This window comes from Nerophis ophidion, linkage group LG18, assembly GCF_033978795.1.
Source record: "Nerophis ophidion isolate RoL-2023_Sa linkage group LG18, RoL_Noph_v1.0, whole genome shotgun sequence".
Taxonomy (NCBI): Eukaryota; Metazoa; Chordata; class Actinopteri; order Syngnathiformes; family Syngnathidae; genus Nerophis; species Nerophis ophidion.
Window position 1 is genome coordinate 46,985,569 of NC_084628.1, and position 24,255 is coordinate 47,009,823.

Consider the following 24,255-nt stretch of genomic DNA (forward strand, 5'->3'; position numbering starts at 1 on the left):
GATATAAAACTTAGGCACTGTACCATTCGAAAAAAAATGCAGTATTGTAAAGTGGGACAGTCTTCACACATTTGCAGACTTAAAAGTGACCTATAAAGAACTGCATGAATTGGCTCCAGATCCTCTGGCAGGGTTCATCAGCCAAAAAAAAAACCCAGCAGTAAGCGTGTCACTCAAGGCTCTGTCAGAGGTGACTGTTATATTCCTCTGTGCAGGAGCACTTTTAGTAAGTCGGCTTGGTCAGTAAGGAGGACAAATGTGTGGAACTTATTTCCTGAGGAGGTTCAACTGGTCACAACTTGCAAAGCCTTCACCAAAAAATTTAAAATGTGGCTTATCAACGCCTACAGTTGACAGCACTAGAAGACGAGCCTGTTTTGATGCTAAGATAATGTTGTAATCCATCCATTGTTGTACAGTTGTGATCAAAATTATTCAACCCCCACACAATTTTGGTGTTTTAGCAAGTTGGACATTTATTCCGTATTTTGTTTATAGTCATATCAAATAAAGATGTGTCAAATAGACAAATGCAACTTAAATTGTAACACTGTATTTTAAAAAATAGCAAAAAATGACATTTTTCTTAATATCTCATTGACAAAATGATTCAACCCCCTAGTTCCATGCATCTTTAGTACTTAGTAGAACAGTACTGACATCCTTCAAAGGTGATACATAAGCTTCTTGCAAGCATCTACAGTATTTTAGCCCATTCCTCTTGGGCAAAGGCCTCCAGTTCATTCATATTCTTGGACTTCTTCAAGTCCCACCACAGCTTTTCTAGAGGATTTAGGTCTGGCAACTGTGAAGGCCACTCCAGAGTCTTCCAGTCCTTCTTCTGCAACCACTCTGATTATTAATTTGGAGGTATGCTTGGGATCCTTGTCCTGTTGGAAGGTCCAATGTCTCCCAAGCCTCAGCTTCCTCACTGACTTCATGACATTTGCAGCTAATATATCCTGCTAGGAAATAGAATTCATAATGCCTTCAACGCGCTGGAGATTCCCGGTACCTGAGGCAGAGAAACAGCCCCGGAACATGATTGACCCCCCACCATGCTTAACAGTAGGCAAGGTGTTCTTCTCTTTGTAAGCTTCATTTTTTTCTCCTCCAGACATAACGTTGATTCATAGGCCCAAAGAGTTCCAGTTTTGTCTCATCAATTCATAGAACAGTTTCCCAAAACCTTTGGAGTTTGTCCAGATGATTTTTGGCATACTGGAGTGTATTTTACTTGTGCCTGGTAGTCAGAAGTGGGGTGCGCCTGGGAGTTCTGGCATGGAGGCCTTCAGTCCGTAGTGCGCGCCTTATTGTCTGGGACGAAACCTGCGTTCCCCCCTCTGCAATGTCCTGTTGTAGTTCCTCAGCTGTTACCCGGGGGGTTTTCACCACTGTACGCTTCAAATACCGGACAGCAGTTGCACACAGCATCCTCTTTCTACCACGCCCAGGTAGTGTTTCCACTGTGCCTTTAGCTTTAAACTTGCGAATTATGCTCCCAACTGTGTGTCGTGGAATGTGTAATGTCTTTGCTATTTTCTTACATCCATATCCTTTCTTATGAAGAGAAATGACCTCCTCTCTGGACTTCTTTGACCACTCCCTGGACTTCACCATGTTGCAAATACACCATTGACCATCTACAAGAAGCTGAGCATCACAGTCTTTTTCAATCAGTTTAATTGTTGCTCGTTATGGTTCTAATCACATCTACAGGTGTTTTCAACACCTAATTGAAAAGACCTTATTCAAATTCTGTTCTTAAGAGTTATGATCTTCAAGGGGTTGAATAATTTTGTCAATGAGATATTAAGAAAAATGTCCTTTTTTGGTATTTTGTAAAATACAGAGTTACAATTTAAGTTGCATTTGTCTATTTGACACATCTTTATTTGATATGACTACAAACAAAATACGGAATAAATGTCCAACTTGCTAAAACACCAAAATTGTGTGGGGGTTGAATAATTTTGATCACAACTGTATTTAATTTTTTCTCATATTGTTTATGTATTGTGCGCTTTTATTCTTTTTCTCTTGTCTTTCTTTTCTTTTTCTTTTAAATTGTAATTTTACTGCCTTTTTTACATCATGGCCAGAGGACTACAGATGAAAACTAGCCTTCTGGCTAATTCTGTTTGTTTTAGTCCTTCGAAATAAACTAATCTAATAATGTTCAACTGGTAGTCAATGCAATATTGGCACATATTAGGCCTGGGCAAAATGGCGTAAAAATAAAATCTCTGAATTTTTCACAAAAAATATGATTAAACTCATTAAAAAATGACTGATAATTCAAAAAAAAAGTTTTGCTTTTATTTAGAGCAGACCTATGATGAATTTCATCTTTTCTGACTCATAAATGTTGTTACAATGTTGAAAAATTGTGTTAAACAATGCCAAAGTTTTAAATTATAAGTTGTATTTTATTTTTTCTCATATTTCTCATAAACTAATTTAATAATATTCAACTGGTACTCAATGCATTATTGGCACTTATTAGTGGGCAAAATGGCCTAAAAATAACATCTCTGAATTTTTCAATAAAATGTGATTTACAATTTTATCACATTTTTTGTCCTTCATTTTTAAGAAACACAAATTAAACTCATTAAAAAAATGGCTGATAATTTTGTATACTCAGGCCTTTAAATTGACCCCCTTTTGGACCACATGGTCCCTTTCAAGGGTTGTTGTTGTTCCCATTAGTTTGAGTTTTTTCTTGCCCTGACATAGGATCCAAGCCGAGGATGTCGTTGTGGCTTGTGCAGCCCTTTGAGACGTTTGTGATTAAGGGCTATATAAATTAAGTTTGATTGATTGATAATTCAAAATAAATTGTGCTTTTATTTAGAGGTGACCTATGATGTATTTCGTCATTTCTGACTCATAAATGTTGCTACAATGTTGAAAATGCCAAAGTTTCAAATGATCAGGTTCGTGTATTTTAGTGTGAGCTTGCATGCAGTTTTGTGTCTTTCTGTTTTGGTGAGGTTAGCAGTCAGGCTACGTCAGTGAGGTTGACATCAGGGGCGTCACTAGACCTAATACTGGACTGGGGCACACCTGGGGCACAAATAATTCATGCAACCAAAAACATTTTTAGCACTTATTTATCATAACAAATACATAAACAGTGCTTTAAACTATGAAATCATATCAGATGATGTTGTATGGATCTTTGATGAACCACCTGAAATTAACTCATGCATTTGACCTACTTGTGCACTTTTTTACTCCAGACTTCTAAACTGCTACTGGTAAAAGCAAAAAGGAAGAGCAATGAATCTTTTTGAAATATTTATTGCAGTAATCATCTGCAAATTTGACATCTACAGAAGTAAAAAAAATAAAATAAAGCAGCCCTACATCTCTGGGTTATTTTATATTATTTAATTTCCATTTATGGCAATGTGGCTAATCCTATTTCAGATACACAAAACTATAAAATATATACAACAGAATAAAGCCACAGTAGTAGAATAAATGAACAAATGTTGTGTGTCTGTTCAGGGAATCATTTTCTGAGAAGTAAACTGTAACGTCTCCTTTTCATTTTTGCAAAGTGGTCAATCACTCTGGACAGACATGGAAATATTACAGTAACTGTTATACAGTTGACCAGTGGTTCCCAACTGCTGGCTCCTCACATAAAAGTGGATTGTGTGTCATTTTTAGTCTCATGTGTGCATGGAAAAAAAAAAAGTTTAGGGAGAAAAAAATCAAATTGTGGCAACAAAAGCAGATATTTTTAGCCATTTTTCTAGTGACTATTAGTGAGTATTTTAGCAAAAGGCAAAGCGACTAACAAGTTGGAGGAGGACTCAGGACACACATGGAAATATTTTTTTAAAATCTAAATGGGCAACAAAACCCGATATTTTCAGCCATCTTTCTGAAAACAAATACAGAAATGTTACAATTTTTTTCTGGAAACAAAACCAGATGCTTTAGCTGCAGCCATTTTTCTGCTGACAAAACAAGATTATTTTAGTCAAAGTCACAGCGATTAACAAGACAAGTCTACTGTGCTATTTTTCGGTGAAATAAACTTGAATGATTTAAAAATTTGGCTCACGACTTGATGATATGGAAAAATGTTCTTTTTCCTGAAGATAAAGCATTTGACTCACACATGCTGACTCCAAATCATCTTTGATGCAGAAGCAGCAGACAATAACCAACATGATGTTTCATGTTGATTGGAAATTCCCCCGACAGCTCGTACAGCAAATGAATATGTTTGTCTTGATACAAGGAATAATGTTAGCTAACTTAGCATCAACTTAAGACAATGATGTTGCCTAGCTAGCTAGGACTTCACTTACATCTCTCATTCCTGCTGCTTCTTCTCTGCTGCGGGACAATAACTTTCTGATATCCATCTAGGAGTTACAGTTTGAGTCAAATCAAAATCAAAATAATGTCCATCCATCATCTTCCGCTTATCCGAGGTCAGGTCGCGGGGGCAGCAGCCTAAGCAGGGAAACCCAGACTTCCCTCTCCCTAGCCACTTCGTCTAGCTCTTCCCGGGGGATCCCGAGGCGTTCCCAGGCCAGCCGGGAGACATAGTCTTCCCAACGTGTCCTGGGTCTTCCCCGTGGCCTCCTACCGGTTGGACGTGCCCTAAACACACATACTTTGAGTTCCTCCCGGATGGCAGAGCTTCTCACCCTATCTCTAAGGGAGAGACCCAAACTCATTTGGGCCGCTTGTACCCGTGATCTTATCCTTTCGGTCATGACCCAAAGCTGATGACCATAGGTGAGGATGGGAACGTAGATCGACCGGTAAATTGAGAGCTTTGCCTTCCGGCTCAGCTCCTTCTTCACCACAACGGATCGATACAACGTCCGCATTACTGAAGACGCCGCACCGATCCGCCTGTCGATCTCACGATCCACTCTTCCCCCACTCGTGAACAAGACTCCTAGGTACTTGAACTCCTCCACTTGGGGCAGGGTCTCCTCCCCAACCCGGAGATGGCATTCCACCCTTTTCTGGTGGAATGCCATAATAATGTAATTAACAAATTGTTGTTGGCTAACGTTACCTGCCTCAGCAGTGATTAGCATCCTCTCTCTCTCTCTCTTTCTCTCCCTTTTTTCACACGTGAATAAATTACCATATTAATTAGCCATGTGCTCATTGTTTTGTGGAGTGAATACAGTAGCAATCAATTACCATACTGAGTAATATGTGCTGTTGTTTATGTTATGTAGACTTAAAACTCTGAAGCGTTTTCTTTTTATTGGTGACATTTTTACTGGGGCACTGCAGATCAACAGTGGGGCACGTGCCCCAGTGAAATCTGTCTGGCGACGCCCCTGGTTGACATACTTATTTTCAGCATTATTTCCTCGCCCTATGCTTCAGGCTCTGGGGAAAAAAAAGTTCAGATAGTGTTATTTTCATATAATATTGCTGTAATCGCATAAAATTGCAATTATGCGACATGAAATGACATAAATGTTGGTCAAATCAGCTGCTTTTTATGTGGCTCTAATTTGAGCCGAGTGTGCAGGTGTTTTTAATTTTGGTATCAAGTGAATTTATTTAATTATGAAGTTTGTTTCTGACAAAAAATTAACGCTGACCACTTCAAAATATATATTTAAACAGTGTACATTTTGAAAAGATGAACGATGATACTTTTGGAGAGGGTTAATTAATTTCACACTTGTCGTGTTGTCCCCAGGACTCCGTTTCTCCCACCACAGCCAGCAGTCCTGCCTCTCGCATCGTCTCGCACATCATCGGCGCAGAGGACGATTATTTTGATTCTGACCATGAGCAGGTATTTTACCTCATGACCATCTACATCAGGTGTGTCAAACTCACTTTAGCTCAGGATTGAGGAAATGGTAAAATCATGGCATGATAACTTAAAAATAAAGACAACTTCAGGTTGTGTTTTGTTTTAATTGGCAAAAAAATAGAACAGGGGTTTGGCACAGGTCTGGTGGCCATGGATGAAGTGCTGGGTGTCCAGATTCGGGACCCGGGGTAGACCACTCGCCTGTGCATCGGTTGGGGTCATCTCTGCACTGTTGACCTGTCTCTGCTCGGTCTCCTGCTGGCCCCACATTCACTATTACTGTATTTCCTTGAATTACCTTGACGGCGTGGCGCAGTGGGAGAGTGGCCGTGCTCAACTCCAGGGTCCCTGGTTCAAATCCCACCAAGTACCAACCTTGTCACGTTGTGTCCTGAGCAAGACACTTCACCCTTGCTCCTGATGGGTGCTGGTTGGCGCCTTGCATGGCAGCTCCCTCCATCAGTGTGTGAATGTGTGTGTGAATGGGTAAATGTGGAAGTAGTGTCAAAGCGCTTTGAGTACCTCGAAGGTAGAAAAGCGCTATACAAGTACAACCAATTTATTTATTTATTTATTTACCGCCGGGGCGCTAATTAATTTAAAATCTCTTCTCACTCCTGCGCTTACCAAAGACATGCGGTAAAAGTAAGCATGCGCTAATTATTTTAAAACCTCGTCTCACTTCGGCACTTACCAAAGGTATGCAGTAAAAATTTGAGTGTGATGTAAGCTTGGACCTTAAATCCTACTGAATAGCTCTTATTCTTTTTCCCTTTACGCAATTTCAAATTACCGGTATTGAAATCAGCCTCTTCCATTTTGAAAATGATGACAGGGTAAGTGTCACTGGTGACGTCACAAGTTTGAGCAGGCGGTAATACTAAGCATGCGCTAATTATTTTGGGAAGCGAGTTCGACCCGGCAGTAATTCAAGGCAGGCGCATACTATATGTCCTGCGGCAATTCAAGGAAATACGGTATGTTAGATCCACTATGGACTGGACTTTCACAATATTATGCTAGACCCACATGACGTCTATTGCACCGGTCTCCTTAGAGCAGTGGGTCTCAAACTTTTTTTTGTCATCCCCCACTTTGGACAAGGGGGGGTTTTCAAGCCCCACTTGCCCCCATCGCCACAACAGAACACTAATGCCAAGCTTAACATTTTCAAATTTATTGAACATCAAGTAACATTCAAGTCAGGGTTTCCCACACATTCATTTATTTGTGGCGGCTCGCCACGAAAGAATTAGGGCCGCCACAAATAAAAAATATAAAAAAAATTTGTCTTTTGACTCGCTTGACCGCTCATAAAAGCAATGGGACTCTGTCTGTGAACGGAGCTTGTAGTTACATATTATGTAAATATGATATAAATATGTACATAAAGTGTTGTAATTATATTCCAACTCCGCGTTCTTCTTGGTCATGGCCGCCGCAAGAATAGAATAATAAAAAAAATGTTTGAAGTGAAATTCCCTCCCGTTCCTCGCGCCCCACCTGTCATGTCTCTATTCCCCACAGGTGGGGCCCGCCCCACACTTTGAGAAACGCTGCCTTAGAGGGTGGTCCTCTCCAAGGTTTCTCATTGCCATCCCACTGGGTTAAGTTTTTCCTTGCCTTGATGTGGGATCTGAACCGAGGATGTCGTTGTGTCTTGTGCAGCCCTTTGAGACACTTGATTTTTAGGGCTATCATCAATCAATCAATCAATCAATGTTTATTTATATAGCCCCAAATCACAAATGTCTCAAAGGACTGCACAAATCATTACGACTACGACATCCTCGGAAGAACCCACAAAAGGGCAAGGAAAACTCACACCCAGTGGGCAGGGAGAATTCACATCCAGTGGGACGCCAGTGACAATGCTGACTATGAGAAACCTTGGAGAGGACCTCTAGGGGACCGAAAGCAATGGATGTGGAGCGGGTCTAACATGATACTGTGAAAGTTCAATCCATAGTGGCTCCAACACAGCCGCGAGAGTTCAGTTCAAAGCGGATCCAAGACAGCAGCGAGAGTCCCGTCCACAGGAAACCATCCCAAGCGGAGGCGGATCAGCAGCGTAGAGATGTCCCCAATCGATACAGGCGAGCGGTCCATCCTGGGTCCCGACGAGCGGTCCATCCTGGGTCTCGACTCTGGACAGCCAGTACTTCATCCATGGTCATCGGACCGGACCCCCTCCACAAGGGAGGGGGGGACATAGGAGAAAAAGAAAAGAAGCGGCAGAGCTATATAAATAAATGATTGATTGATTGATTGATTGTAATTATGAAAACGTAAAAATCACAAATAATTCTCTGGACAAAAACACTTCAAATTTGTTGAAAATGCAGAGGAAGTTGGTGCAGTTTCAAAAACATGAGAACACAATGAGCTTGGACTTTGTCTCAGTGTATCTAAAAAGGCCGGATTAAACTTTTAAGTCACAGTCTTTCTGGGCTTGAACAAAAACTCAACATATAAACCTCCTTTGTCATGTCCACATGTCAATAAACCGTAAGAAAACGAGGGCAAAACTTTTCAAAAAGGTTAAGTTCACTTTTCTCGTGTTTGACAGACATTTTGGGGCAACGAGGCTGCTAAATGACGATGTTTTCGAAGCAGAAGAAATCAATCAATGTTTATTTATATAGCCCCAAATCACAAATGTCTCAAAGGACTGCACAAATCATTACGACTACAACATCCTCGGAAGAACCCACAAAAGGGTAAGGAAAACTCACACCCAGTGGGCAGGGAGAATTCACATCCAGTGGGACGCCAGTGACAATGCTGACTATGAGAAACCTTGGAGAGGACCTCAAATGTGGGCAACCCCCCCCTCTAGGGGACCGAAAGCAATGGATGTCGAGCGGGTCTAACATGATACTGTGAAAGTTCAATCCATAGTGGCTCCAACACAGCCGCGAGAGTTCAGTTCAAGCGGATCCAAGACAGCAGCGAGAGTCCCGTCCACAGGAAACCATCTCAAGCGGAGGTTTTAAGTTTCATGTGGGTTGAGGAGGAAGAGCCAGAGTCCCCCTTTACTGTGTACCTCTTATATACTGTTTGCTTGCCAGCAGAATTGCTATTGTGACATCCAGTGGACACATTTAGAACAGCAGTTTCTTTCGTTCACAAAAATAAAATAAAAAAGCAGCTCATTTTTATATTTGGCAAACTCATCACGCGAGCAGGATAAAACATATTCGGGCCGTACTTTTGACCCCCCTGATCTACATTATCAGTCGTCATTTAACTGATTGATTGATTGATACTTTTATTAGTAGATTGCACAGTACAGTACATATTCCGTACAATTGACCACTAAATGGTAACACCCCAATAAGTTTTTCAACTTGTTTGAGTCGGTGTCCACGTTAATCAATTCATGGTACAAATATATACTATCAACATAATACAGTCATCACACAAGTTAATCATCATAGTATGTACATTGAATTATTTACATTATTTACAATCCGGGGGGTGGGATGAGGAGCTTTGGTTGATATCAGAACTTCAGTCATCAACAATTACATCAACAGAGAAACGGACATTGAAACAGTGTAGGTCTTATTTAGTAGGATATGTACAGCCAGCAGAGAACATAGTGAGTTCACATAGCATAAGAACAAGTATATACATTAGAAGTACATTTGAGTTGTTTATAATCCGGGGAGATGGGATGTGAATGGAGGAGGGTATTAGTAAAGTGTTGAAGTTGCCTGGAGGTGTTGTTTTAGAGCGGTTTTGAAGGAATATCGAGATGGACTTACTTTTATACCTGTTGGGAGTGCATTCCACATTGATGTGGCATAGAAAGAGAATGAGTTAAGACCTTCATTAGATCGAAATCTGGGTTTAACGTGGTTTGTGGAGCTCCCCCTGGTGTTGTGGTTATGGCGGTCATTTACGTTAAGGAAGTAATTTGACATGTACTTCGGTATCAAGGAGGTGTAGCGGATTTTATAGACCAGGCTCAGTGCAAGTTGTTTGACTCTGTCCTCCACCCTGAGCCAGCCCACTTTGGAGAAGTGGGTTGGATTGAGGTGTGATCTGGGGTGGAGGTCTAAAAGTAACCGGATTAGTTTATTCTGGGATGTTTGGAGTCTAGATTTGAGGGTTTTGGAGGTGCTGGGGTACCAGGAGGTGCAAGCGTAATCGAAGAAGGGTTGAATGAGAGTTCCCGCTAGAATCTTCAAGGTGCTTTTGTTGACCAGAGAGGAGATTCTGTTGAGGAATCTCGTTCTTTGGTTGACCTTTTTGATCACCTTGGTTGCCATTTTATCACAGGAAAGATTAGCCTCTAGAATGGAACCTAGGTAGGTGATCTCATCCTTCCTGGTGATAACAATGTCACCCACTTTTATAGTGAAGTCACTGACCTTCTTAAGTTTGATATGGGACCCAAATAGAATGGATTCCGTTTTACCTAAGTGTATGGATAGCTTGTTGTCAGCGAGCCAGGTGCAAATATTGAGGAGTTCAGCACTGAGGATTTGTTCCACCTGTGACTTGTCCTTGCCGGATACCAGCAGGGCCGAGTCATCCGCATACAGGAACAATTCACAGTGGCATGCTGATGGCATGTCATTCACGTATATTAGGAACAGTAAAGGTCCTAGTATACTCCCCTGTTATATTGTTTTGGTTCATGTCGTTTTATCCTCCAGACAAATGGCCAGTGTTACCGCTTCACCAGCATCGAGCAGCTCAAGTCTCGGCCCGCCCACCTTGCAGCTTTCCTGCATCACGTCATATCTCAGTTTGATCCTGCCCCTGTGGTAAGAACCCCTTTTATCAACTTGGAATGGTCTTTTATTCATACATTTGCTTGGCTTGTGTCCCCAGCTGTGCTATCTCTACGCCGACTTCTTCAAGCAGACTAACTCCAAAGAGACCAGACGGGTGTTCATGGACCTCCACACCTTCTTCATTGATCGTGGAGCAGTAAGCACCGTTATTGCATTGAAATCAAAGGCAGAAAAGGATCGTGTCATCAGTTATTTCACGGTTGTTGTTTTCATCTTTTCAGCATTTAAAAGTGGTTGTTCCCGATTCCATCTCCTCCGACCTTGGTCAGTTTTTCCCAACTTCTCTTACGTCGTCACCTCAATGTTTTCGCACAAGACTTATCTTATGTGAATGCATGTTCTTGCAGATCGGCGGCGGACAGAATTGATCCCAGAGGAAATCAACCGTCAGCACGTTCAAACACTGCAGGACTCTTTGCTTCCGGACATCCAGAAGAACCTGGAGGATTTCAGGTTGGATGACAGCTGTGTTTTACATTGTTTTCAGTCATTTAGAATAGAGTTTTATTGTTATTATTGCAGTGAACAGGTTCTAAGAACATGAAAATTGGAGCAGATCTCCTGAGGTGCATATACAATTTGATAATATAAATAATAAAAAAAAAAGATTGAAAATAATATATGTATCTATATATACTAGGGGTGTAACATTACACAAAAATTTCGGTTCGGTACGTACCTCGGTTTAGAGGTAACGGTTCGGTTCATTGACGATACAGTAAGAAAACAACAAAATATAAATGTTTTGGTTATTTATTTACCAAATTTGTAAACAATGGCTTTATCCTTTTAACATTGGGAACACTCTAATATATCTGCCCACGTTAATCCACATAAAACTGCCTCAAATTGTTGCTTTGATGAAAAGAAATGACAAAACTTTTCTTCTACATATAAAAGTGCAACATTAAACAGTTTCAGGTCAACTCATCATGCTTAATTTATTACAGCATTTGGGAAGCCTGTAGCGGATTTTTTTTAATGCAAATGTTATATTTTTGTTAACATGTGATAGCAGGGACCCTGCCATTCAAAAGTAAGCTGCTACATTACTAATGATTAATGTAACTATAGCTGAAAAAATAGTACAATAGCAATAGGAGAGACTATTCATCCCTGAACACCATGGAGTTCAAATGAAATAACAGACAGACAGGCCTTTGCTGCCCCTAACACACACACACACACACACTTACACACAGCTAGTTTCAGGTCAACTCATCATGCATAATTTATTACAGCTTTTGGGAAGCCTGTAGTGTATTTTTTTTAATGCAAATGTTATATTTTTGTCAACATGTGATAGCAGGGACCCTCCCATTCAAAAGTAAGCTGCTACATTACTAATGATTGATGTAACTATAGCTGAAAAAATAGTACAATAGCAGTAGGAGAGACTATTCATCACTGAACACCATGGAGTTCAAATGAAATAACACAGACAGGACTTTGCTGTCCCTAACACACACACACACACACACACACACTTACACACAGCTAGTTTCAGGTCAACTCATCATGCTTAATTTATTACAGCATTTGGGAAGCCTGTAGTGTATTTTTTTTAATGCAAATGTTATATTTTTGTCAACATGTGATAGCAGGGACCCTGCCATTCAAAACTAGGCTGCTACATTACTAATGATTAATGTAACTATAGCTGAAAAAATAGTACAATAGCAATAGGAGAGACTATTCATCCCTGAACACCATGGAGTTCAAATGAAATAACAGACAGACAGGCCTTTGCTGCCCCTAACACACACTTACACACAGCTAGTTTCAGGTCAACTCATCATGCTTAATTTATTACAGCATTTGGGAAGCCTGTAGCGGATTTTTATTATGCAAATGTTATATTTTTGTCAACATGTGATAGCAGGGACCCTGCCATTCAAAAGTAAGCTGCTACATTACTAATGATTAATGTAACTATAGCTGAAAAAATAGTACAATAGCAATAGGAAAGACTATTCAGCCCTGAACACCATGGAGTTCAAATGAAATAACAGACAGACAGGCCTTTGCTGCCCCTAACACACACAAACACACACTTACACACAGCTAGTTTCAGGTCAACTCATCATGCTTAATTTATTACAGCTTTTGGGAAGCCTGTAGTGTATTTTTTTTAATGCAAATGTTATATTTTTGTCAACATGTGATAGCAGGGACCCTCCCATTCAGAACTAGGCTGCTACATTACTAATGATTAATGTAACTATAGCTGAAAAAATAGTACAATAGCAATAGGAGAGACTATTCATCACTGAACACAATTGAAATAACACAGACAGGGATTTGCTGTCCCTAACACACACACACACACACACTTACACACAGCAAAATGAGCTAACTTTACGCTAAAAGCTAATTAGCCTTCACCTCAAGCCAGGACTGCGAGCGAGCTGAGCTGCAGTTTAAGTTTCTAGAACAGGGGTCGGGAACCTTTTTGGCTGAGAGAGCCATGAAAGCCAAATATTTTAAAATCTATTTCCATGAAGAGCCATATCATAATTTTTTAACACTGAATGCAACTAAATGCGTGCATTTTTCAAGTAAAACAAACATTTTTAGAGTAAAATGAGTAATTATTTTTAACAACATTGTTATTTCTTGAACAGGTACGGTAAAAAACGGATGGATGGATTAAAATGTATGAGAATGTTTCATATTTTGAACGTTATTTTTAACATCGTGATTACCAGCGAAATTATTCATTACTTATCGTGTTAATGGGTCGGGAACCTTTTTGGCTGAGACAGCCATGAAAGCCAAATATTTTAAAAATGTATTTCCGTGAGAGCCATATCATATTTTTTAACACTGAACACAACAAAATGCGTGCAATTTTAAAGTAAAACGAACATTTTTAGAGTATAATAAATTTAATTATTTTTAATAACATTTTTATTTCTTGAACAGGTGCGGTAGGAAATGGATGGATGGATTAAAATGCATGAGAATGTTTTATATTTTGAACATTATTTTTAACACTGTGATTACCAGCGGAATTATTCATGACTTATCGTGCTAAGCAATGTCAGCTAAGATTTATCTGAGAGCCACATGCAGTCATCAAAAGAGCCACATCTGGCTCTAGAACCATAGGTTCCCTACCCCTGTTCTAGAACATCAACGGGCTCATAGTGATGTAACTACAACGTTGACTGGGAGGTGTTTATTATAATTTGGGGAGAGTATGCCGTCTTATGCTCACCTGCTAAACACCTATCTGCTCAACGCTGAAGCATTGACTACATGCCCTCCGAATACGCACTGCTGATTGGCTGTTATCGCTTTGTATGCAACCAATCAGATGGTTGTGTGGGTGGGACAATGCTGGGTGCTGACACAGAGGCAGAAGAATCAAAGCAACTTGTTAGGACTTTAGCTTTGAAACTCCTTCGGTACACCCCCGTACTGAAACGGTTCAATACAAATGCACATACCGTTACACCCCTAATATATATGTATATATATATATCCACACACATGTATATTCACATATAACACGATTGCACATTATAGTCCGAAAAAATAAAAAATAAAAATACATATTGTGCTCACTCAGTGCCTGTTTAATGCTGCTATGGCTCTTGGGTAAAAAATGTTTTTTAGTCTATTTGTGCCCGCTTTTAGCACCCTATAGCGTCTGCCCGAGGGTAGCAGTTCTAGGTGGCAGTGTCCTGGGTGGAATGGGTCTTTCAGGAAGCTCTATGCTCTCCTGAGACAGCGGGAGCTGTACAGGTCAGAAAGGGGGGGGGGGGGGGGGGGGGGACATCCGATGATCTTCTGGGCGGTCTTTACGACCCTCTGGAGCGCCATTCTCTCTGCGGCCGTGCAGCTGCCGAACCACACACAGATGCAGTAGGTCCGGATGCTCTCAATGGAGCACTGGTTAAAGGACACCAGCAGTTCCTGTGAGAGGTGGTTGTTCCTGAGTAGTCTCAGGAAGTGCAGTCTCTGGTGTGCCTTCTTGACTGGGTTTTTGTTTTTTTTCCAAGATGGGGCTGCTGTTGGCTGGAGCTCTGTGCTCTAGTGTCATCCTTTTGTGTTTTCCTCTTGTTTTCATGTGTTGTTATATTTTTTTGCCTTTTGGTCCGGGACCCTTTGGGACTGTGTGACAATGAGTGGCACTTTTGTGACCTCTGTGGTGCTTTTTTGCGGACTTCTGGATCTGCCTACCGGAAGCCTTTTGGCCATGGAGACCAGCTGCTGGGTCTCTGCCACACCGGAGTCGGTTTGGAGGGACTGGAGGAGATGCGGATGAGGGGACAGAGCTGCAGAGTTTGGAGGGACTGGAGGAGATGAGAATGAGGGGACAGGGCTGCGGAGCTAGCACTGAGCGCCGGGACGGAGAGGCTTCGCGGTGTCTTGGCTGGGTGAGCAGGTGTCGGACACCTCAGTCTCTTTGGACGTATCCTCGCTCATCCATGCGGACTGGACACTGGCCGAGAGTTGGTTGGCGGCCGAGAGTGGAGTCGGCTCTCTTGGTTGCTTTGTTGGGTCTGCTCCGGTCTCTGGCCATGCGCCTTCCAGACCCAGCGGACGATGGCATGGAACACCACAGAGGCCACCACAGTGTATATGTTTCTTTTACTTTTTATTCATAGCTGTATGTAGAATTGGCTGGTTGTATCTGCTCCGTTACTTTAATGTCTTTCATGTCCTTTGCGTTCTTTGATGTTTGATGTTTCCCTCTTACACGTTCTATGGCTACGAGTTGTTTTTTTCCCTTGGCCTCAGTCTGGACCCCCGCTCCAAGGCCCAGGCATAGACCGATTTTTTTAAATTTATTGTAATCTTCTATTTTTTGTTTACCTGTATCTGACCCTTTTTTGTAAGGGGCGCTGGAAGCCGGCAGACCCGTCAACCATCCTGTTCTGTCTCCTTGTAATGTTTGTCTGATCTTGAATGGGATTGTGCTGAAAATTTTAATTTTCCTGAAGAAACTCTCCTGACGGAATAAATAAAGTACTATCTAATCTAATCTAATCTAATCTTGATGGTAGCCGTGGTGTTGGTGCTCCAGGATAGGTTGTCGGCCAGGTGGACTCCCAGGAAAGTTAAAGTTAAAGTAGCAATGATTGTCACACACACACTAGGTGTGGTGAAATTTGTCCTCTGCATTTGACCCATCCTCTTGATCACGCCACTGCGGTGCTGCGCCCGGGAATTATTTATGGTGATTTAACCCCCAATTCCAGCCCTTGATGCTGAGTACCAAGCAGGCAGGCAACTCCCAACCTACCGATCTCAGGGCGGACACTCTAACCCAGGGGTCGGGAACCTTTTTGGCTGAGAGAGCCATGAAAGCAAAATATCATAAAATGTATTTCCGAGGGAGCCATATAATAATTTTTAACACTGAATACAAATAAACGTGTGCATTTTTAAGTAAGGCCAACTTTTTAAGAATATAATAAGCATTCTTCTTCTTTTCAATAACATTGTTATTCTGAAGCTAATGAATAAAATAGTTCTCACCATTAATGCGACTTCTTGAACAGGGACGTAGAAAACGGACGGATGGATTAAAATCCATGAGAATGTTTTATATTTTGAACGTTATTTTTAACACTGTGATTACCAGCGGAATTATTCATTACTCATTGCTGTGTTTTTCAACCACAGTCTGGTGTGTTGTGGGAGACATTATGTAATTTCACCTAGTTGGGTTAATAATATTTTTTGCAAACCTGTAACTATAATTCAAAAATGTGCTGTTATTGAGTGTCTGTGCTGTCTAGAGCTCGGCAGAGTAAGCGTGTAATACTCTTCCATATCAGTAGGTGGCAGCAGGTAGCTAATTGCTTTTGTAGATGTCGGGAACATGGTGTCTCGTGATCACAATATGGGGGTAAAAAGGTATCCAACACTTAAACTAAAAATAAACAAAAGGCGAGTGCCGCTAAGAAAAAGGCATTGAAGCAAAACAAAACTAAAACTGAACTGGCTGCAAAGTAAACAAAAACAGATTGCTGGACGACAGCAAAGACTTCCAGTGTGCGGAGCAGACGGCGTCCACAAAGTACATCCGCACATGGCAGGACAATCAACAATGTCCACACAGAGAAGGAGTGCGTCCGCACAACTTAAATAGTCTTGATTGTAAAAACAAAGCAGGTGCGATGAATAGCATTCAAGGAAGACATGAAACTGTTACAGGAAAATACCAACAACTGAAGAAAAGCCACCCAAATAGGAGCGCAAGTCACACAGGAAAACACCGAAAAAACTCAAAATGAGTTACGGCTTGACAATCCAATCCACTTTATTTATATAGCACATTTAAACAACAATAACGTTTCCAAAGTGCTGCACAGCCATGTTAAAAACAATTGTGAAAAATAAATAAATAAAATAAAATAAAAAAATTATATATATATATATATTATGCTCCACCAATGACTGAATAAAAACAAAAAATAAATAAATATAAAACCAATAAAAACAAATATGATTAAAAACTATTTTAAAGGGTAAAATCAATTAAAACAGTAAAATAGAAATCAAAGTGTATAAAAAACACAGAGGACAACAGAGGACCACACAACTCACGTAGTGTTTAAAGCCAAAGAATAAAAGTGGGTCTTAAGACGAGACTTAAAAGAGTCCACTGTGGAAGCAGTTTGAACATGGAGGGGCAGAGTGTTCCAGAGCTTAGGGCCGACCACAGAGAAGGACCTGTCTCCCCTGGTCTTAAGTCTGGTCTTGGGCACCACGAGCTGAAACTGGCTCTCGGACCTCAGAGCGCGCAGGAATGTAAATTTGGATGAGGTCCGAGATATATTGAGGTGCCAGTCCATGTAAAGATTTAAAAACAAACAGCAATGTTTTAAAATCAATTGTAAAATGAACAGGGAGCCAGTGCAAACTCTGAAGATTTGGGGTTCATATACTGGCGTTTCCTGGCCCCTGTTAAAAGTCCTGCTGCCGCGTTCTGGACTAACTGCAACCGGGAGAGAGCTTTTTGGCTAATGCCAGCATAAAGTGCATTGCAGTAGTCCAGGCCACTTCAAATAAAAGCATGCACCACTTCTTCAAAAAGGTTAAAAGATAAAAACGGTTTAACCTTTACTAAAAGACGAAGGTGATAAAAACACGATTTTAAAACGCCATTGTCTAGTTTAAAATGGCTGTGTATAGTGACGCCAAGGCTGGTGACTTTGGGACGCACATCATTTTGCAACGGTCCCGAGTCAGTGAGGGCCGGACCAAAAACTAAAATTTCCGTTTTTTCCTCATTCATTATTAAAAAATTCTGGGCTAACCAAGCCTTGACGTCACATAGACAGTTAAGAAGGGGTGTCAGGGGGCCGTGGCTTTTTGAAATCGGCATATAAATTTGGCAGTCATCTGCATAAAAGTGATAAAACACTCCATGTTTCTTAAAAATATCTCCAAGAGGAAGGAGATAAAGAGCGAACAGGATGGGGCCTAAAATAGACCCCTGGGGAACACCACAGTAAAGTGTGGCAGAAGAGGAGGCGTCCCCCAGCCTGACAGAGAAGGACCTCTCAGACAGGTAGGATCTGAACCACGCTAACACAGTCCCCCTGACACCCACACAGTCTCTCAGGCGCTCTAAAAGAATTGTGTGGTTGACAGTACACCTACATAGAGACAAGAGCTATTGCGAAAACAATTTTTTTTTTGTCAATATCAGCTACTGAGTTGAATTTTTTTTATGTTTTCTGCTGGTGGTGCGCCTCAGAATTTTTTCAGTGAAAAAAATGTGTTTTGGCTCAAAAAAAGGTTGAAAAACACTGACTTATCGTTGTTACGCCTGTTCGGCATTGTGATGCCGGGTTCGATTCCCTCGTGGATGCGTCAACAAGTGAACACAGCAAATGTATTATATAAACAATTTATTTAACGAAAAGGATCTATGAAACAAAACACTGGTGCTAATGAAAGGCAAACCAAAGACGCTAGCCACCACAGTGGATATGTTTCTTTTACTTTTTATTCATAGCTGTATGTAGAAGTGTCTGGTTGTATCTGCTGCTTTAATGTCTTTAATGTCCTCTGTGTTCTTTGATGTTTGATGTTTCCCTCTTACACACATGGAAGAGGGATGTGTATTATGGCTATGAGTTGTTGGGGTTTTTTTTGTTGTTTTTTTTCCCCCTTGGCCTCAGTCTGCACCCCCACTCCAGGGCCTAGGCTAAGACCGATTTTTTAATTTAATTTTAATCTTCTATTCCCCCCCCCCCCCCCCCCCCCCCTATCTATCTAAAAGCTAGGATATACAAAAAATGAGAACTAAACTGGCACATAGACACATTAAAGAGTAAAACAAAACATATAGCATGAGAGCTGGAATAAACAAATGGCTGAGCGTGAAAAGCTAGCGAGAATATACATACGATGACAGAGTGCAGGCGTAACCTGTTGCGTGAAAGCAAGTTTGGATCCCAGACTGAACAACAAACGATGCAGGCTTATATAAGGCAGTTGATTAGTGAGGACAGGTGTGCAGGGCCGTGAGAAACAAGTGAAAACTGATAAGCTACCATGGTGACCGACTTAAACCGACCCAGGATGGACCGCTCCTCGGGACCCAGGATGGACCGCTCGCCTGTATCGGTTGGGGACATCTCTACGCTGCTGATCCGCTTGAGATGGTTTCCTGTGGACGGGACTCTCGCTGCTGTCTTGGAGCCACTATGGATTGAACTTTCACAGTATCATGTTAGACCCGCTAGACATCCATTGCTTTCGGTCCCCTAGAGGGGGTGGGGTTGCCCACATCTGAGGTCCTCTCCAAGGTTTCTCATAGTCAGCATTGTCACTGGCGTCCCACTGGATGTGAATTCTCCCTGCCCACTGGGTGTGAGTTTTCCTTGCCCTTTTGTGGGTTCTTCCGAGGATGTTGTAGTCGTAAGGATTTGTGCAGTCCTTTGAGACATTTGTGATTTGGGGCTATATAAATAAACATTGATTGATTGATTGATTGAAACAGGAAATAATAGGATCAGATGGAGAGTGAAAATAAAAATGGAACAATAAACAATAATATCTGGAGGATCCAAAAAGCGGATCTCAACAATCGTGTTTAGCAATGCCAGCTAAGATTTATCTGAGAGCCAGATGCAGTCATCAAAAGAGCCACATCTGGCTCTAGAGCCATAGGTTCCCTACCCCTGCTCTAACTACTAGGCCACTGAGTAAGTCAATAGAAGCGGAAGTCGGAGACTCTCTCCACGCAGTCATCACTGATGACCAGGAGCAGGATGTCCGTTTTATTCCTCCTGAAGTCTATGACCAGCTCCTTGATCTTGGAGGTGTTCAGGGCCAGGTTGTTGACTGTGCACCAATCCGACAGCTTCTCCACCTCGTCCCGATATTTATTATCTTTAGAGGTTTTTTATCAAGTTGGTCACATGATAACATGACGTGTCTGTGCATGCAGACAAAAGCGCAGTATGGGCCTCACTGTTGCTGAAGGGGAGCTGGCCAGACTGGACCAAGAACGTGTGAGAGATCGTGTCACTCTCGAGCGTGAACGCTCCTATGCTGAAAATATCATCACCAAAATAGAAGACATCCTGTAAGTGAAACAAATCAACGCACAATCATGCACTTTCCAATAAACGTGGCGACTCACTCATGTGTTTTTTTTTATCCTTTTGTGTTGCTTGCAGGGTGACTGCCCAGACAACAGAAGAAGAGAAGTGGTAAGTTAATTTATTGTGTCCACTGGATGGGTGGATGAAGATTTAATGTCAAGCCTTTTTTATACAGAGAGAGCCAGTTTAGCACAAGCTGTTTTTTTCAAATGATGTCTTAATTATAATGATTTAAAAACCCATCCATCCATCCATCATCTTCCGCTTATCCGAGGTCGGGTCGCGGGGGCAGCAGCCTAAGCAGGGAAGCCCAGACTTCCCTATCTCCAGCCACTTCGTCTAGCTCTTCCCGGGGGATCCCGAGGCGTTCCCAGGCCAGCCGGGAGACATAGTCTTCCCAACGTGTCCTGGGTCTTCCCCGTGGCCTCCTACCAGCTGGACGTGCCCTAAACACATCCCTAGGGAGGCGTTCGGGTGGCATCCTGACCAGATGCCCGAACCACTTCATCTGGCTCCTCTCCATGTGGAGGAGCAGCGGCTTTACTTTGAGTTCCTCCCGGATGGCAGAGCTTCTCACCCTATCTCTAAGGGAGAGCCCCGCCACCCGGCGGAGGAAACTCATTTCGGCCGCTTGTACCCGTGATCTTATCCTTTCGGTCATGACCTTAAATAGACTCCCTTTTTAGACCAGTTGATCTGCCGTTTCTTTCCTTTTTCTTCTATGTCCCACTCTCCCTTGTGGAGGGGGTACGGTCCGATCCGGTGGCCATGTACTGCTTGCCTGTGTATCAGCTGGGGACATCTCTGCGATGCTGATCCGCCTCCGCTTGGGATGGTTTCCTGCTGGCTCCGCTGTGAACGGGACTCTCGCTGCTGTGTTGGATCCGCTTTGGACTGGACTCTCGCGACTGTGTTGGATCCATTGTGGATTGAACTTTCACAGTATCATGTTAGACCCGCTCGACATCCATTGCTTTCCTCCTCTCCAAGGTTCTCATAGTCATCATTGTCACCGACGTCCCACTGGGTGTGAGTTTTCCTTGCCCTTATGTGGGCCTACCGAGGATGTGGTAGTGGTTTGTGCAGCCCTTTGAGACACTAGTGATTTAGGGCTATATAATTAAACATTGATTGATTGATGACCATAGGTGAGGATGGGAACGTAGATCGACCGGTAAATTGAGAGCTTTGCCTTCCGGCTCAGCTCCTTCTTCACCACAACGGATCGATACAACGTCCGCATTACTGAAGACGCCGCACCGATCCGCCTGCCGATCTCACCATCCACTCTTCCCCCACTCGTGAACAAGACTCCTAGGTACTTGAACTCCTCCACTTGGGGCAGGGTCTCCTCCCCAACCCGGAGATGGCACTCCACCCTTTTATTTGATTTAAAAACAATATGCAAAAACAATAAAAAATACAGTATTTAAAATGTGTACCGTATTTTTCCGAGTGTAAGTCGCTCCGGAGTATAAGTCGCACCGGCCGTAAATGCATAATAAAGAAGGAAAAAAACATATATACGTCACACCGGAGTATAAGTCGCATTTTTGGGGGAAATTTATTTGATAAAATGTAACACCAAGAATAGACTTTTGAAAGGCAATTTAAAATAAATAAATAGTGAACAACAGGCTGAATAAGTGTACTTTATGTGAGGCATAAATATTGATTTTGATTGATTGATACTTTTATTAGTAGATTGCACAGTACAGTACATATTCCGTACAATTGACCACTAAATGGTAACACCCCAATAAGTTTTTCAACTTGTTTAAGTCGGGGTCCACGTTAATCAATTCATGGTAAATAACCAACCGAGAAGGTGCCTGCTATGTTAACCTAACATATTATGGTAAGAGTCATTCAAATAACTAACATATCAATCAATCAATGTTTACTTATATAGCCCTAAATCACTAGTGTCTCAAAGGGCTGCACAAACCACAACACAAACCACTACCACATCCTCGGTAGGCCCACATAAGGGCAAGGAAAACTCACACCCAGTGGGACGTCGGTGACAATGATGACTATGAGAACCTTGGAGAGGAGGAAAGCAATGGATGTCGAGCGGGTCTAACATGATACTGTGAAAGTTCAATCCATAATGGATCCAACACAGCAGCGAGAGTCCAGTCCAAAGCGGATCCAACACAGCAGCGAGAGTCCCGTTCACAGCGGACATATAAAACATGCTATACCTTTACCAAACAATCTCTCACTCCTAATTGCTAAATCCCATGAAATCTTGTACGTCTAGTCTCTTACGTGAATGAGCCAAATAATATTATTTGATATTTTACGGTAATGTGTTAATAATTTCACACATAAGTCGCTCCTGAGTTTAAAAAAAACTGCGACTTATAGTCCAAAAAATACGTTATGTACATTTAGAATGCATAAAGTTCATGATAAAATACTTAAAACGAGTGCTATCAGATGATACATTTTTAACTATCAAAATTAATCACACTTTTGAATTTGGATCAATCATGATTAATCACAAAAAACGTCATTAAGGAAAACATTTTAGATGTTGTACTTGAATGCACATCACTTACTTGATCCAAACTTTGTTACCGTTTCATCTAAAGTCCTGTCCGGGTGAAATTTGCTCAGCTCCTTCTTCACCATATGGTGAAAAAGGAGCTGAGCCGGAATGCAAAGCTCTCAATTTGGGACGGCGTGGCGCAGTGGAAGAGTGGCTGTGCGCAACCCGAGGGTCACTGGTTCAAATCCCACCTAGAACCAACCTCGTCACGTCCGTTGTGTCCTGAGCAAGACACATCACCCTTGCTCCTGATGGGTGCTGGTTGGCGCCTTGCATGGCAGCTCCCTCCATCAGTGTGTGAATGTGTGTGTGAATGGGTAAATGTGGAAGTAGTGTCAAAGCGCTTTGAGTACCTTGAAGGTAGAAAAGCGCTATACAAGTACAACCCATTTATTTATCATTTATCAATTTACCGGTCGATCTACGTTCCCATCCTCACCTATGGTCATGAGCTTTGGGTCATGACCGAAAGGATAAGATCACGGGTACAAGCGGCCCAAATGAGTTTGGGTCTCTCCCTTAGAGATAGGGTGAGAAGCTCTGCCATCCGGGAGGAACTCAAAGTAAAGCCGCTGCTCCTCCACATGGAGAGGAGCCAGATGAGGTCAGGATGCCACCCGATCGCCTCCCTAGGGAGGTGTTTAGGGCACGTCCAACCGGTAGGAGGCCACGGGGAAGACCCAGGACACGTTGGGAAGACTATGGGCCTGGGAACGCCTCGGGATCTCCCGGGAAGAGCTAGACGGAAGTGGCTGGGGAGAGGGAAGTCTGGGTTTCCCTGCTTAGGCTGTTGCCCCCGCGACCCGACCCCGGATAAGCGGAAGAAGATGGATGGAATTTGCCATCGAGCAAAACAATCGGAGTTCCCTCATTCATCTTTGCACTGGTGTATGCATTGACCTGATCCTTGACCAGATTGCAGTCCATGCCGTCTTTCAGGTTGCCATTTGTAGTTAAGGTAAAGGAGCATGTACAGTACACTCAAAATAGATTGTGTGACTAATCTGCATTTATGCACGTCGAAATCAACAATTTGATGTAATTAATCACATGAATTAATGTGCAAGAAGCCCAAAAGCAGATGATACAAAATGATCGCTGTCTGTGAAGTAGTCAAGTTCATATTTATTTCAAAATAATAACAAAAAGAGAGAGTGCGTCATTGATAACTTAAGAAATTTGACAGGCATTATCAATCAATCAATCAATGTTTACTTATATAGCCCTAAATCACTAGTGTCTCAAAGGGCTGCACAAACCACTACCACATCCTCGGTAGGCCCACATAAGGGCAAGGAAAACTCACACCCAGTGGGACGTCGGTGACAATGATGACTATGAGAACCTTGGAGAGGAGGAAAGCAATGGATGTCGAGCGGGTCTAACATGATACTGTGAAAGTTCAATCCACAATGGATCCAACACAGTCGCGAGAGTCCAGTCCAAAGCGGATCCAACACAGCAGCGAGAGTCCCGTTCACAGCGGAGCCA

At 42.1% G+C, this 24,255-nt stretch overlaps 1 protein-coding gene across 8 annotated transcripts in view; it reads left to right on the forward strand.

Moving 5' to 3' along the window:
- Nucleotides 1-24,255, forward strand: part of arhgef12a (Rho guanine nucleotide exchange factor (GEF) 12a) — a 194,674-nt gene that overhangs the window by 131,143 nt on the left and 39,276 nt on the right. For 7 of the 8 annotated variants that reach the window (XM_061878260.1, XM_061878263.1, XM_061878265.1 and 4 more), the window contains 7 exons: nt 5,702-5,800; nt 10,489-10,599; nt 10,667-10,765; nt 10,851-10,893; nt 10,977-11,082; nt 20,051-20,188; nt 20,283-20,315. In XM_061878260.1, coding sequence (XP_061734244.1) covers nt 5,702-5,800; nt 10,489-10,599; nt 10,667-10,765; nt 10,851-10,893; nt 10,977-11,082; nt 20,051-20,188; nt 20,283-20,315 — 629 coding nt within the window. The remainder of the gene's footprint in view (nt 1-5,701; nt 5,801-10,488; nt 10,600-10,666; nt 10,766-10,850; nt 10,894-10,976; nt 11,083-20,050; nt 20,189-20,282; nt 20,316-24,255) is intronic. The other variant, XM_061878267.1, reaches the window with a different exon arrangement.